Below are 16,627 nucleotides of genomic sequence, written 5' to 3'. Positions count from 1 at the left end.
AGAATATTGCGTGTGCACAGAAGATATAGATATCTTTATAGTTGTAAAATAATATAATTTAATAGTTATTATTATTGTTAAACACACAATTCAAATAAAATCAAAGCATGAGCAAGACAAATATTTTAAAGTCGGTGATTTTTTGGATAACAAAAAATTTTATTATCTTCCTGAGACGGGAATTTTTCTTTCTGTGTAAAAACAAGAGTTAAAAACATTACCACTGTGAATTTAATAAGAGTTTATGACAACAGAAAATCAGGATTCCAGAGATTCATACTATAAATAACAATTCTCAAATAGATGTCGAATATTAAAATATTCGTACGGTTTTATTTTAAATTTTCATTAGTTCCATTGATTACCTTCAATTCCATGAGGTTCCAGTTCTTAGTCGTTTTTGTAATTCATAGGCTGTGAGGCATAGACATGTATAGAATAAATTGTCAACTTAAATGAAATTCCCACATCATACCCCTATAAGGTTGAATTATTTCAAAAATGCCTTTATAAGAACCGACAACATCAATGAACATGCCACATCAACTACTTTCTTCTTATCATTAAAAAACAACATCATTTGCTATTCTTGTAGTTGTAACTGTAAAATAGCAGCTATAAAATACACAAACTATTCTTATCACAATGGCATTTCCTCTTCCTAAAAAAATATTACTCTTTTAATAAAATAAAAAATATATATTCAACATGTATTTTAAAGCATTCTTACAAATCATTCTAATTAGTTTTGTTTTTTTTTTTATTTCAGATTATCCCACCAAAAGAATGTCATCAAATGATGGATATAATCGAAATGAGGATCCAAACAATGGCATTTCATCAGCAGATGATCTGGCCAGCAACAGAGTGCCTTCATCTACAACACGACTGCAACAACAGATAGTACCAAATGAGGCCACACATCTAAAGGGTCAATCCAAACAGGCCTATTTCAGTGATGAAAAAGTTCTTATACCCGAAACAGAATCGGTAGGTGACACTCTGTTTTTTTTTCATTTAATTCTTTTTTGATGAAAATAATTTATTAATTTTTTTTTTGCATTCTCACAGATTGGTTTCAGTTGGCGCAAATTATGGGCGTTCACTGGTCCAGGGTTTCTGATGTCAATTGCCTATCTCGATCCGGGTAACATTGAATCTGATCTACAAAGTGGTGCTGCAGCAAAATATAAAATTCTATGGGTTCTATTGTGGGCGACCGTGTTGGGTTTGTTGATGCAACGCTTGGCTGCAAGGTAGGCATCCGAACTACTAATGTCATTAAGAAAGAAACAATTAATGTAAATTATCTTTCTCTTTCCCTCTATCCGTCACAACAATAAAGATTGGGTGTTGTAACCGGTCTACATTTAGCTGAAATGTGCTATCGTCAATATAAAAAAGTGCCACGCTTTATATTATGGATAATGATTGAAATTGCAATCATTGGATCTGATATGCAAGAGGTCATAGGTACCGCTGTTGCAATATATTTACTATCCAATAAAGTGTAAGTGAATGAAATAATTTATTTTGAATTGAATTGAAGTTAGTCATATTTTCATCTTCTTCTTTTTCTGTCCATTGCAGCATTCCTTTGTGGGGCGGTGTATTGATAACCATAGTGGACACATTTACATTTTTGTTCTTAGATAAGTACGGTCTACGTAAACTTGAATTTCTATTCGGTCTTCTTATCACCGTGATGGCTGTGACATTTGGTTATGAGGTATGTATTGTGTTGTCTTGAGGTCTTATCAAATGGAATTGCATTTGATTCTGTGAAAATTTGCCTGTTTGTTTGTCTTGATACAGGTGTTTGTTCGCAGTTCGCTGCTTATGTGTTGTGTTTTAATTTTAGTCTAAATATTTGTTTATTTTATTTATGAGTTTTTCATTGATTCAGTGTCGCGACTTATCTGCAGTGGAAACATTATGTTAGTAGCATGAGCAAATTTAAAATGTATTTGCCAAACATTGAGAGGTTAGATTTAGTAAATAATCTAGGTTTTGGATTCGTATTATTTTAAAAAGGTTCTACTGTATTTGTATGTTTGTTTATGATGATGATATCTGTTAATTTTGCCATTGTTCTATATTTTCAGAATGTGTGAAATTATAGCAAGTCTTTTTATTTGTACAATAAGAACAATCCCACAAAGGCAGATTTAGCTGAGAAATTGATTTAATGAATGTTGTAGTAAATCTTTTGTAATTTGATGAATTATAAATTATGATTAGATGAAAACATATGATAAGAAATGTTGAGAGTATGTAATCACAGGCAAAATATGGCACTCAAATACCAGACACCTAGCACAAGTAGAATTTTATTGAAGCTTTCACTAAAGATTATAAAATTAATGTCCAAAGGATTTGATTTTGTTAGTCACGTATAGAGATTAAAAAATAGAATGGACAATGGTTTGGAAGAATTTTGAACATATACCTAGAGAAGCCGAAATTATATATATGAAAATTCAAGTTTTTAGAAGATATTAATTAATGGTTGTTTGTCTTTTAAAATAACATACGTTTAAAATGTGTTGAAAACTGTCGAAAAAGATATAGAAATATGTTATATATCTATATCTTAATCCAAATTACACATATATATTTAATTGTGGGTATCTTGTACTTTTTTCCCTTTTAGGGGGTTCACTTTCAATTTGTTTGAGATGTGCTTCATACTTCAGAAAATTTCCAGGAAAAAGCTGTTATTTATTTATTGCGGATGTCTTGTAGCTTGTGTGTTTTGTTTATTTAACGAAAGGGAAATGCACATCACAGAAAGCAAGACACATATTAAAATTTACATTCATCACTTGTGCTACATACACATACAAATATCTATAAAACATTCTTATCTATTGTTTTTTTATACCCACTACATTACTTTGGGTCTAAGGAGAGTATATTTATTTCAATTCAAACGTTTGTAACGCCATAAAGAGTTATTTTAGATTCATATTTTTCAAAATGAATATCAACGGAGGAAGCTTTTTGAATTAAAATATGCTTTACTATTGGTAGTATCTCTTTTGTCCCCAGAAATCAAAGAAATTATAGGGTACCCAATTTTCGATCTAGCTATAAAAAAATTTAACTACACTAACTAAAAACAAACGCTATAGTATATTAAAATCTATATTGGCCTCATGTTGACCTTCATTTTCAGTTATTCTTTTTGTTATTCTTGTATAGACGGTATACAAACAATTCTAAACTCATCACATTAGTTATCTGCCTGCATATTGTAAATATGTACATATATGTCACAATCTTCTTCATTTATTGCTCAAATATTTACAGTGGGTGTGAATGTGTACGGGTTGTTTCCTTTTCTCGTGGCAGAGAAGCAACACTTGAGATAATTACCCAGTAGTTTTGTTTGATTTCGTGAAATTTATGACACTTGCCTCATATTTTAACTGACTTTTTTATAGTTGTCGCGTCAACCACTTCAGAGGTTTATCGTCTACGTGAATAATGTTTACTCTTTTCTTTGGATTTTATGATTAAACAAATCTAGTATTTTCTTAGAAGTTTTTTATGGAAAAGTAAAATAAACAATTTTTGGCACTTCCTGAATATATCATAGTGACAAGTATTAAAAAAGGCAGATAACTGTATTTATATTAAATAATATAGTTATCATATAATTAATACATTCTTATAAAGATTCTGTGGTATTACCCTTGTATCCATATTTATATAAATTTAATTTCCTACATATACCTACTTATCACCTGTCCTTCTTCTTTCTTTTTCCAGTATGTTGTTTCGGCTCCCAATCAAGGCGAAGTGTTGGAGGGTATGTTTATACCCTGGTGTAAAGATTGCGACTCACAAGTTTTGCTGCAGGCAGTAGGTGTAGTGGGCGCTGTTATTATGCCACATAATTTATATTTGCATTCCGCTTTGGTTAAGGTATGTCGGACAAAGATAAACATGAGATTTTATATTTATCTGTAATTATTCATAAAATTTAAATATTGATTTATTTTCTTTTACAGTCTCGTGATGTTGATCGTCGTCAGCCAACTAAAGTTCGTGAAGCCAATTTTTATTTTTTCATTGAAGCCTCAGTGGCTTTGTTCGTTTCCTTCATTATTAATTTGTTTGTTGTATCGGTATTTGCCCATGGAATGTTTGGTAAAACAAATGCTGATGTGGTAAGTTGATATAATGCCACCATGATTTGCAAGAATCACTTCAATTCAATTATTTTTACTCCTACAGTTACAAGTCTGTGAAAATCAACCAATGTACGCAGATGCCGTCATCTCATTTGGCAATAATACCGAAATCATTGATGCCGATTTGTATAAAGGTGGCTTATTTTTGGGTTGTACATTCGGTGCTGCCGCCATGTATATTTGGGGTGTTGGCATTTTGGCTGCTGGTCAGAGTTCGACAATGACTGGTACATATGCCGGTCAATTCTCGATGGAGGGTTTCTTGAATTTGCAATGGCCCAGATGGCGTCGTGTTTTGTTCACTCGGCTCATTGCCATTATTCCCACATTCTTTTTGGCTTTCTTTAGTCGCATGGAAGATTTAACTAATATGAATGATATATTGAATGCAGTTATGTCATTGCAATTGCCATTTGCTGCCATACCAACAATAGCATTTACATCGTGTTCAGCAATTATGGGTGAATTTGTTAATGGAGTGTAAGTATTTTAATTTACAGACAGAAACATATTTCATTTGTCATAACGATTTGAAATGGAAATCTAATACGGTGAATTCTCGATAAATGCGAACATTCAAAACATTGAACTCTCGATAATGCAAACTAATTAATGTCGGGGTAGTTCATATTTTCTAATTTCTTAACATTTCGATATTTTGACTTACAAATTAATTTGAAAATTAAGATCACTATGAGACTGTTTGATAATTCCATGTAAAAATAAACTTTTATTTTGTTTTGAAAATAAATAAAGAATGAGTGTCTAGTTTCGGAGATTTCATGACAAATTGTATCGAATTCATTTTCATCATGAAAGTTTCCAAAGCAATTACCTTGACATTTTTATTTTAATATTTAATTTAATAATTTAATTCATTAATAATATAATTTTTGTGTATTTTTTTCTTTACAGAGGCAATAAAGTTGTTTCAATTTTATTAACTATAGTTGTTATAGCTGTTAATTTATATTTTGTTATAAATCAAGTTGAAGCTTTAAGTATTGAAGGAGGTGTTTTAGCTGTAGTCTGTAAGTACTCATTTTTTAATTTTGAAAGTAATGAAATGCCAAAAAACTGATGAACAATCTAATAAGATATCTGTTATAACATTTTAGACGTTTTGCAGAATCTTTGAGAATAAAAGTGAAGTAATTCAAATGTGTAAGAGAATCATTGAGAATGAAAATTGCTGTAATAAAACGAATACTAAACGAAATATCTTCACCACCTGAGATATACCTCATTTATATATATTTTTGGTGTGTAAATGTCTTGAAAGAACCTTGTTTATAGGGTTTGACACCCCGATTTCAAGAAATTTTACATTAAGATTTGAATCATTTTTGTCGATTTTTCATTATAAAGAATCTGCACAACTGAATTAAATTGAACTTATAGCCTAATACGCTATTCTTCTACTGAAATTAAAAAAATGACTCATATTTATTAACAAACATATTAAAACATATAATTGTGATTTTTGATTACTTTTTTGGCATTTCTTCTTTTCCTCTTATACATTCAAGTGTAAATTTTAATATCAACTATTGTTTTTTACAGGTATATTTGCCATTTTATATTTATTATTTAATCTATATCTTGTGATACATATGATTGCGTGCATGGGCAATAAAAGCTTTATGAATAATCGGGTAAGTTTTTTTGTTCACATATATAAAATCTATTTGTTTTCTATGCCAAATTCTATTACAATTATCGTATGTACACTAAGACGCCCAGCATTTGGGAAAAGCGTATTTCGTATCTTTGTGAAAGAGTTTCGGCTACTAGAGCTTATTATTATGCAAAACGTAAAAAATGTTATTTTGAAATTCCCCTCCTTGTCGGCGGCATTGTTGCTATTAAACAATGTTCTTATGTATGCCAGTCAGAGTGGATTAGTTCTTTCAAAATTTTCTTTTGTCTTCCATTTTTGTTCAGCAGTTTAATGAACTTTAAAATTATGAGTTTTATGTGAATACAGTTTCATAATTTTTTTTTCTGTTGCCATACCAAAAAAGTATTTATTTTTTATCAGTACCCATACTTATGAAGGGGGATTCCTTTGATTTTTTTATGACTCAAAAATCGTCTACTTTAAAACAATTTGACAACTTCAATCTCAAAAGGGTATTGATTAAACTAACGTGCTAATTGTTGCTATCGTTCACAACAACATTTATTTGAGGTATTACACATTTTTTTGCACATTCGCCCCGACAATCACGTAGATAGATAACAAAATTCTTATTATCTTTCGATTCTGGTTGTATATCATAAAATTACAAAATATCTGGAAGATTTTAAAGTTGTCATTTGAATTGATAGACGTTTGTAGGTATAACAAATATTGTTAGACAACTAGTTTCAACAATGAAGAATACTTAAATGCTATTATCAATATTCTAGTATGATTTGTATTTTTCTTTCAAAGAATTATAATTCAAACTTTATTTAAACCCTCAAAGGCATACAATGTTGACAGCATATTTTGTACTTCAAGGTAAAATATCAGTAATAAGAACGGCGGATATACAGAGCATGGTAACACTAATGTTAAATATCAATATCACTCGACTCGAATGAAATTAAAAATCCGAGGATGTGAAATGATGAAGGACTAGCTTAAATTTATGTAGTCAGGGTAAGACTTTGCAATCGACAGGTCAGACCAGGACTTTTCAACTGAACTGTTGTATATCCAAAGTGTATATCTTTAATTTTATTAATTGTTATTGAATTGAAATATTTATTATAACCCAATATCCTTGCTTATCTAATTAAGTTAACATAATGGTTTCTTTTTTATATTTACAGTGGGTCCAAAAATGGGTACTTCCAAGCCAAAATAGTTTTTCAATAAAAAATGCCAATTCCACATATGCAAGGTAAGTCGGAATCTATACAAAACTCTTATTTATACACAAAAAATATGCACACACACAAAAAACAAACAAATCTGGCTGAGCACGCACTCTATTGAATCTCTAACAAATGCACCTCTATTATTTTTTATTTTCCAATTTCCTTGCACCATTTTTTCGTTCTTAAAAGATTTATAACAAGAATCTCCACAATTTAACTCTATAAATACTAAAACTTTAAGTTTTTATCTCTGTCTTCTTTCCTTGGTATGTCTTTTCTACTATCACTTTCTCCGAAATAACATGTAAACTTGTACTAATTTTTTCAACATTTTCTTGGAAAATTTTCCTAATTTTTTTCTCTAACAGTGGTGTATCAATAGAAATAGTAAATGCAAATATACCTAACAGTCTACCACAATCACAACTACCACCTCCTTCCATTACCACCGTATCGGAAAAAATCCAATAATCCCATCATAATACTCCTCCACATGCTTTCCCAAGCTAAATAAAAATAAACAATTGTAAAGGGCAATAAACAAATAACATAATAATTAAACAAGTGTTTGTAAATAATTAAAATTTAAACATTATATTATATTTTATATTTATTTTTTTGTTAATATTTAACTAATTATGCTAATAAATTATTTGTTTAAGTTTTTTTAGTAATATGTAAAAGTAGTAAATGTAAATACCATTATAAAAATAATTATATAGTGTAATATCGTATATCTAACTGCTTTGTATATATATGTGCTTTATGTATATGGAAATAAGTACAAAATATTATAACCTTATTTTTTTAATATTTAACGCTGTGTATTATTTTAATTTTGTGTATTATTTAAAATGTTTTTTTTTTTTTTAATTACTTGGTTTTTGTTTTATGGGTGGTATTGAAACAATAATCAAATCCAAACCTAATACTCTTTATAAATTATTTGTATGTTTTATCCGCACAAGAATTGATGACAGCGTGCTGTAATTAATTTGATTACTTTTTCCATGTAAACTTTTGTACTTTTTTCTGATCATTTGAAATAATGGAATTGTTGAAATCCGTTGATTAGATTTTGAGATATTATACAGACTTATTCGAAATAAGTATTTCTTTGGGTGAGAATTTATAGCTTCGGCCTCTGTTCTTTTAATATTGTACCTACATCCTCCGAACTGTAAATTTGATGCATAGTAACATAAACAGCCTTATTCTGGACATCAATTCGCCGTGCATTTGTTCGCTATTCCCTTTAAAGTTATTCTGAACCAGACATCGCAGCGAATTTGTTCGTATTTTCACTTTCCCTTATTTTGAATGAAGGTCAAAAGCGGAAAATCCGCTTTGGGAAAAAATTAATTATTCTGGATTACAGGACATTTTGTGCGATTTTTTCGCAAATAAATTTAAAGAGAGCTGACAACAAAAATATATGTATAACATATTTTTATGAAAAATATATATACACAATACTTATTCTATGACAATTTTGAATATTATAAATGGTTGTATGCATATTTTTTTAACTCAAAATCATTGGAAATCCCATTGATAACGATGCAAACTCAACCAAATAGTGCCCCGGAAGTTATAAAGGCTAAATAATATTTAAGACATGTTTAATGCAATTTGGTAGCGAAATAAATTCATTTTGTATAAATTATGGAAAAACTACTTAGCCAAAATTGCCAGATGAGCCGCTTAACAGTGAAAAACTCAAATAAAAATTATGAAAGGACAATAATAAAGCTATAAAATAAAAATTTTTTCTTTCAAATTTATCGTGTGTCTGATTTATAGGACGAAATAAAGGAGGAGCAGCATACCATAAAATAATTGGCCACTTGAAGAATTTTGGGAAATAAAATAAAACGGCATACAATTATGTAGTGAAAAAATAAACTGCAAATTAATTTAATTCATTCGCATGTTTCTTCCCATTATTCGTCGTTTCTTTGTTCTTTTATTTGGATTCTGTTGTAAATTGCATCAAAGCAATAATCAGCTGTTTCACATAATTTATTTTCTTTATAATTAACAATTTTTAAAAGAAAATCAATAAATAAAATATCACAAAATTAAATTACAATGGGGCAACGCACATTACAACTTAAATTAAAATATGGCAACTCGAATCTTTTTTCAACAACCATTTTCGAAAATTCGAATCCGCATCTCGCATTTTTTGCTTCTCCCTATTGGAAAGCGAAATTTTTTCACAAGCGATATATCTCCCTAGCGAATATCCAGAATAAGGATATTGTAATGAAACCACATTTAATTGTTAATGTTTTTTAATTTAATTTTTAAATTTTGTTCTCTTCAATTTATCAACAAAAATATCAAATCAATGTGGTATGTTCTTTGGTGAATCTTTTTAAAATTGTAAATGAAAAATCAAAAAAGATTTCGAAACATAGAATATTATTGCAGTTCTGGAAAACAAATTATATTTTAAAGCAACTAGTATTTGTAATATGGACTAGGACTGGATTCAAAAGGAATGTTGCATGGGATTATACTTACAATACGTTTCTCTTAAATCTATAGAAAAATATTTTTTATTTTTATTTTGGAATGCATGAATACCCAATTATTTGAGTTGTATAGGAACTACTATGCATGGTAAACAAAACATTGGGAATATAGGGTTGGTGGATTTGGAGTATAGTATGTAGGATATATGGAATTTAAAAAAGAAACTACAACTTAATTCAAATATTCTGATATTATAATTCAAATCCTATATCCACTTTCCATTTCTTCAATGTTTAGTGTATAAATACTTCTTACGGTTAGTGTTATGTGAAATTCAAAACGAACAAAAAAAAACTTTTGAATGGTTTTGGCTTTTCCTTACATTTAACTTATGTTTATGTGTGTATTATCATGTTTTTTATATACTTTCAATTATAATTAATTATTAAATATATATTTCTCTGTTTTCTGTTTCATGTCAACAAAACATTTGTTGTCCAATTTTGTTTTTTTGTATTGCTGTTTTTTATCTGTTTTAATTGTATTCCTGTGTGTATTGTGACGGTATCTTGGTGTGTGCCTCCTCCATAAATTGATTGAAATTATACACAATTTGGCCATAATGACTGCTAAATCGAAATTCAAAATTTCTCTAATGACGATGACCGTTGAAAACATTTTGGAAAATGGACAAAAACAAAAATCACTCAACACTACAACACAAAAAATACATTCCCTTTTGGCAAACAAATTGTCTATGAAATTTGTTATTGTAATGGAATTGAACAACACACAATACCAATAATCTTCCCCCAAAATATGTGTTTTAACAATAACAACAAAATACAATTCGTATTTTTTTGTCTGTGGAAAACTAATAACAACTAAAAATTAAAACAAAAAGTATTTCTTATAATTTGCAAAGATTTCAAAAGTGCTAGTTGAACGTCCCATTACCCTACTATTATAATCTAATAAATTATATTTTATATAAAAAAGAAAAAAAAAAACAAAAATTAGCCAGATGGTGAAAAACAAGTGTCTCTAATCTATGTTTATTGTTGGCATCAAATCAAAAAATATTGAAAAAAAGCACAAAAAGAAATTTATTGATTTTTCTATATTTTCAACATCTTCGATATATATACAACGATATATGAACAACCACCATAATTGATATTAAATCATCTGGACCTGATGCTGGCTGCCGCACAATGTCATGTGCCATATATAAATTAAAAAAAAAATAAAAACGAAACAAACGGATTGTGCTCTGATGGCAATTTGGAAAAACCATCCAATTTAATTTAATAATTAAAAAAAAAAAAAAACAAATAATCAATTATAATTGGGGTTTTTCTGTTTGATCAAATGGAAACCATTCAATGGGTATTGGATCATCTTATGTTTGTGGATTAAACAATTGTACGGATTTTGGAATCGATCAACATTACATGTATGGTTTACATAATAAACAAAATTGTTAATGGCCATAATTTAAATATTCATTTTTCGGGGGGAAATCATCATCAACCACCGCTTCATCGCTAAATACCATATCTCTTCATGGATTTGAAAAAAATAACACTTTTTATAGTGAATTGTCATTACATGACAGTGGCATACCGGTATTTTCGTTATCATATCGAAATTATTGAAAATGTTTATTATTTATTTTATATTTCTCTTGTGATTATATTTATTTAATAATTTATTACAATTTAAATATACAATTTTTCTTTGTATAAAGCTTTGTTTAATTCGCACATATACATATGATTAAATATTTTATAAAATTTGTATTTTTTTGCTTCCGTTCCTTGTCCATTCATAATTGTATATTATATTTTTTTAGTAGTTCATAAGTACATAGTTATAAAATTTGGGGTACTTAATTTTAGTAATACGTTGATTAAGAACAAACTTCTTATATTTTGTTAATAAATAATTAATTATTTGGTTATTGTGGTTTTAATTTGTACATGGTCATTAAAATATATTCTCATTAATACTAAAAATCAAGATGTGACATACGACTGGATATTGAGGGGATCGTGAAGCGTCTTTGAAGTCTAATCAGAAATTATGAAAACATTATAGAAAATTGAGGTCTTAGAAAAATAGGTCTTTAATGGTATGGGGGACCTATAAATCTCAAAAAGAAGTTCATGTCTTCAGTCTTTGAAATCTAATCGGCAATAATCAAACCGATATGAATTTTTGAATACGATTTTACAAACCAAAGCACCAAATATATATTTTAGAGAGAATGGTAAAGTATAGGAGTACCTTCGGACTTTGAAGGAATAATGAAAATGGAATACATAAATTTGAAAACTATCGGGCATGTATGGAATCGCAATTTCTGCAAATTACCATGTTGACGTTTATTTTATGGTTGTACAGAAGAAAATTTCAATTCACGTGAGAAGCAGAAGAAGTGGTAACTTCTGAGGGGAAGTGTAAAAACACACTGTGTTTTCTAGAACATATAATCTTTACTACAAATCTACCTACCTAAATGAATTCTTTTAACGAGTAAAACTGAGGGGTACTTGCATGCTATATAGACGATCTCGAGTTTCTTCATTTTCTCTAAAAGCGCTATATGCCGAATTTTGATGTCCATAGACGACTATGTGTATAGAAGACAAATTTGATTTACTTTACCAAATCTTGCGGTCTTGTATGAATTTCTTTAAAGAATGAGGCGAATTTAAAAAAAGCCTTTGGCTGAAAGCTTTGTTTAAAATTACTCTATTTCATTCAAGAAGAATCTAGGATTTATTTTGTTGTTAGACTCCGTTATCGATTGTCAGACTGACTGATTCAGTGAGTAAATCCGGTGTCAATCATGACTTTAGGTGTTAAATGGGACAGCAACAGTCTTCATTGAGCTTCCAGTGCAATTGAGTTATTGCAAAAGGGCGTACAATCCCATAAGAATGTTATGTGGGAGAAAATTTGGGATTTATGATTGTGCATTGTTGCTTGTGCTCGAACTTTAATTGATCCGATGTGGGACTCTTCGCCAGACCTGTGTCTTTTTTTATTCCAAAATGAAATTAGAACGATATTAATAGGGAATAGAAACATACAGCCGTATTCTGGATATTCGCTAGGGAGATATCTCGCATGTAAAACATTTTTCTCGTTCACATAGGGAGACGCAATAAGACTGAAAATATCGAAATTAATTAAAAAGGCACACAATTATGTAATGAAATAATAAACAGCGAATTTATTTAATTCACTGGCAGATTTCTTCCCATTATACGTTGTGTTTTTGGCATCCTTCAATGCGGCTTTTGCCATCATAAAAAATGTTCTTTTATTATTAATCTGTTGCATCTGTTGCACAAAATTGCATCAAAGCAATAAACAGCTGTTTCACATGCCGTTGTATGCTGCCATATTTTCAAACTTTAATTTCCTTTAATTACAAGCAGTTTTACAGTGGATTCTTGATATATCGCATTTATATTGTTATAAAGTTTAAATAACAATGAAAAGTAACAATTTTAAAAAAGAAAATCAATAAATAAAATATTGAAAAATATTACAAAATTAAATTACAATGAGGCAACACACATTACAACTTAAATTACAATATGGCAACATGAATCTTTTTTCAACGAAAATTCGAATCCACATCTCGCATTTTTTGCTTCTCCCTATTCACATTCAGAATAAGGCAAGAATGTGAAAGCGAAAATTTTTTCACAAGCGAGATCTTTCGCTAGTGAGTATCCACAATAAGGCTGATAGTTTACGGAATTGGTATTCATGATTGGGCGGTATATTTAAAATTAGAAGATATTTATTTCCATTAAAAAATATTTTTTTATTTGTGTCATTCCATTTATTTATGGTGGAGGTATTCAGGTGTTTTCCTTTTAAATTTAACAGAAACAGATTTCATAATTAATTACATTAGTAGTGCTATGTTTCTTAAACTTCCCCCTTTTCCATTATAAAAAAACCTTGCTTTAAATCGCATACATGTTTTTCACTGTCTGTCAACATTCCTACTTTGTAGTTTAATTTTCTTGCTTTTGAGAAATTTACCACATCACACGACATTATAACCATTAGTTACTTATTATTTACAATTTTTTATTGTTGTTTTTGTTCCTTTTTTAGCCCTGCTTATGAATTATTTGAATAATTTTGTAAAAATACATTGAATTTATTAAAAATAAACTTGTATATTTTTTATAATCGCTGCATTGTAGTGTTGTCTTTTATTTACTTTTGAGTAGACAAAAATGTTAATATGTCAATTGTTTTATTTAATTTGTTAATATTAAAAAATATAATGATATTAACGTAAGTATTTATGAATATAAATTAGAGCGAGCTCTGGCGCGATTTCAAATGTGCGGGCAACACATTTCTTGAAAAGAGTTTTACCATATATTAACATATCTATTCCGATCATCATCTATCTTTCGACATCACTTCGCAACGACATCGACATCACTTCGACACTGATTTGGTATTCTGTAACACTCATGTGACGATATCGACTATTTATCGATAATATCAAAAAAAAAAAAAAAAAACACCTCTCTAAAATTGTGGTCAGCTGTTTATTTTGTTTGATATTTTTGTGCAAAAATGTGTTTGTATCCTTCACCGCACCGTGGCACAGGACATTATGTCTTGGTACATGTGTTTGCAACATCCAAAAAGAAACGAGATAGACCCATAGTTACCTTTTAGTATATACATAGAATTATTTTTCAGTCGATTTATGCATATCCATCTATCCATGTATTATATTAAACAAGTTACATGACACCATTATGATCCGAACGGGATGAAATTTCGAAAAATCCATCCAATTGGCATGAAATTTTATTTGGCACATAGACGAGTCTTATTGATATTGGTCAAAATCAGTTCAGATTTATATATAGATCCCATATATTTGTCTTTATTTACACTTTAATTTGCATTACGTATTGAATAGATTCTAGAATGATGTGTCCTGTTCTTGTCCAGTCATCATCCGTCGTCAACAAAAACTATGACGAAGAAATCTTCGACATCGTCGTCGTCGTCACACTTTGTTACGGAATACCAAAAAAGTTTCAATAGTTATCGATAAATGTCGACAACGACATAGAGAATACCAATTTGCAAAAGACGACTCTCTTCGACGTAGTTTTGTGTCGACGACGACATACGGAATAGGTGTGAATATTCTAAATCGTCATAGAATAAGTATTGTGTAGATATTTCTCATAAAAATATTTATTACTTATGTTTTTGTAATCAACTCCCTTTAAATTTATTAACGAAAAATTTCGAACAAAATGTCTTCTCATTCTACCAAAAAAATTCGCTGTGAATTGTTGTTCCGCATAAGTCGAAGGAGAAGAGCGTATTCACGTGGAATTGACATCCAGAATAAGGCTGAATTATTCCAAAATCTGCAACCTTTCTGGACATCAATTCACCGTGAATTTGTTCGCTCTTCCCTTTCATGTTGTTCTGAAGCAGAACTCGCACCGATTTTTTTCGCATTTTCATTTTCCTGAATCAAGTTCGAAAGCGAAAAAATCCGTTTTGGGGAAAAACTAGTTATTCTGGATTACATGAAGTGGGAGATGTGATGACATTTTGTGCGATAAATTTCGGTAATAAATTTACATTACAACTTAAATTACAATATGGCAATTGTCGAAAATTCGAATCCGCATCTCGCATTTCTTGCTTCTCCCTATTCATTCAGAATAAGAGGAGAATGTGAAAGCGAAACAATTATCACGAGCGAGATATCTTCCTAGCGAATATCTAGAATAAGGCTGAATGTGTCCTGGATGAGCCCCATTTCTTGAGAATTTACTGAAATTGACTGATTTGGATCGCTTGGTGCGGTTGTCTGAACAGTAGTGATATTTTTCGCGACTTCAAATATACCGTTGATTAAAAATTGGACGCATTCTAACGCTTCGGTCTTAGACCCAACAATTCATTAGTTTGGAGATTTTGTGAATTAGTATCATTTGCAGATTTTGTTCGTTTAGGTACTCTTTCTTTCTTGAATTTCCTAATAAATTTAACGCTACAGTTCGATTATGAGTGTAAAATTGTGTTCAGAAATTCAATTAAATTTTGTTAATGTTAAAATTATAAAGAGAGTGCTTTCATTCGAGATTCTATTTCTTTAGTGACTTCTCTGAAGAAGTTCGCTTTTTTTTACTTTTTATTAATAAAAAATATTAATTTCTTTGAACGAGATATTTGGTCGATTTTCTACGGATAATACGCAGAAACGGCAACACAGCTGTATTTACAGATAAAAGCTTGCGTTATACTAATTAAAGCTTCGTTTGAACTTATATAAAAATAATGACTACTAACACGCAAGCTTTATAACAAGATAAAATGTTCTTAAACAAGAAGTTTATAAAATAACGTCTAAATAAAGAGAGCTTTAATGCGTGTGCTCAGCCAGTATTCAATTAAAAATTAAATTTATTAATATTTCATATTATACTTGCAAATATATTTACCTGCTTTGTTTCTATTTTTTTTTTGCAGAATATCTACAAATCCCGATACCGAAGTTGATATCAACAACGAAGAAGATGCGTAGCCATTATTGTGTGGTGCCGATACCGATGATAGCAGCAGCAGTCATTCAAACGATGAAGATTTCCAAATTTTCAATCAAACCCAATACCGATGTGATGTTGAGGTTCATTCACAATTCCATTCCAGTCATGCTGATGAGGACATCACTCGAAGTAGTGTTCTTAGCTAACATCAACTGAAATTGAAATTAACAAAAATATTCCAAACATCAAAAATAGAAATATTTAAATGTATTTTAAATATTATTGTTGTATAGATCATTTACGAAATTACATGCATACATATTTACACCAAAGTTTTAAAAGAGACAGACATACACACAATCGCATCACAAATTCTCATAAAAAACTTAGAATAATAGAAGTAAAAAAATCAACCTTAAGCCCTAGATTTTTGAAAATACACCGTGTAAGATTATATACATATGTATGCTAATCGTGCTAATTTTTAAATCTAGTGGTTCAAGATTTCAT

The 16,627-nt window shown here is 29.6% G+C and overlaps 1 protein-coding gene across 3 annotated transcripts; it reads left to right on the top strand.

The window, feature by feature from the left end:
- The first annotated feature begins 757 nt into the window (after positions 1-757).
- Positions 758-16,197, top strand: LOC133326187 (protein Malvolio). Of its 3 annotated transcripts, none has more exons than XM_061534864.1 (11): positions 758-990; positions 1,072-1,256; positions 1,346-1,510; positions 1,591-1,729; positions 3,775-3,930; positions 4,017-4,175; positions 4,243-4,679; positions 5,115-5,230; positions 5,763-5,854; positions 7,020-7,090; positions 16,101-16,197. In XM_061534864.1, exons 1-11 carry the CDS (start codon positions 787-789, stop codon positions 16,153-16,155), a joined length of 1,779 nt encoding a protein of 592 aa, XP_061390848.1. In that variant the 5' UTR covers positions 758-786; the 3' UTR covers positions 16,156-16,197. The 3 variants fall into 3 exon arrangements, with proteins under 3 accessions (XP_061390848.1, XP_061390849.1, XP_061390847.1); XM_061534865.1 differs by lacking the exon at positions 16,101-16,197 and adding an exon at positions 13,692-13,725; XM_061534863.1 differs by lacking the exon at positions 16,101-16,197 and adding an exon at positions 11,146-11,268.
- Positions 16,198-16,627: the final 430 nt, after the last annotated feature.

The sequence above is a fragment of the Musca vetustissima genome, unplaced genomic scaffold, assembly GCF_032173495.1.
Source record: "Musca vetustissima isolate MV318-11 ecotype Yass unplaced genomic scaffold, APGP_CSIRO_Mvet_v1 utg14365, whole genome shotgun sequence".
NCBI lineage: Eukaryota > Metazoa > Arthropoda > Insecta > Diptera > Muscidae > Musca > Musca vetustissima.
Note: the sequence above shows the minus strand (reverse complement) of the source record. Positions and strands in the feature narration are given on the sequence as shown.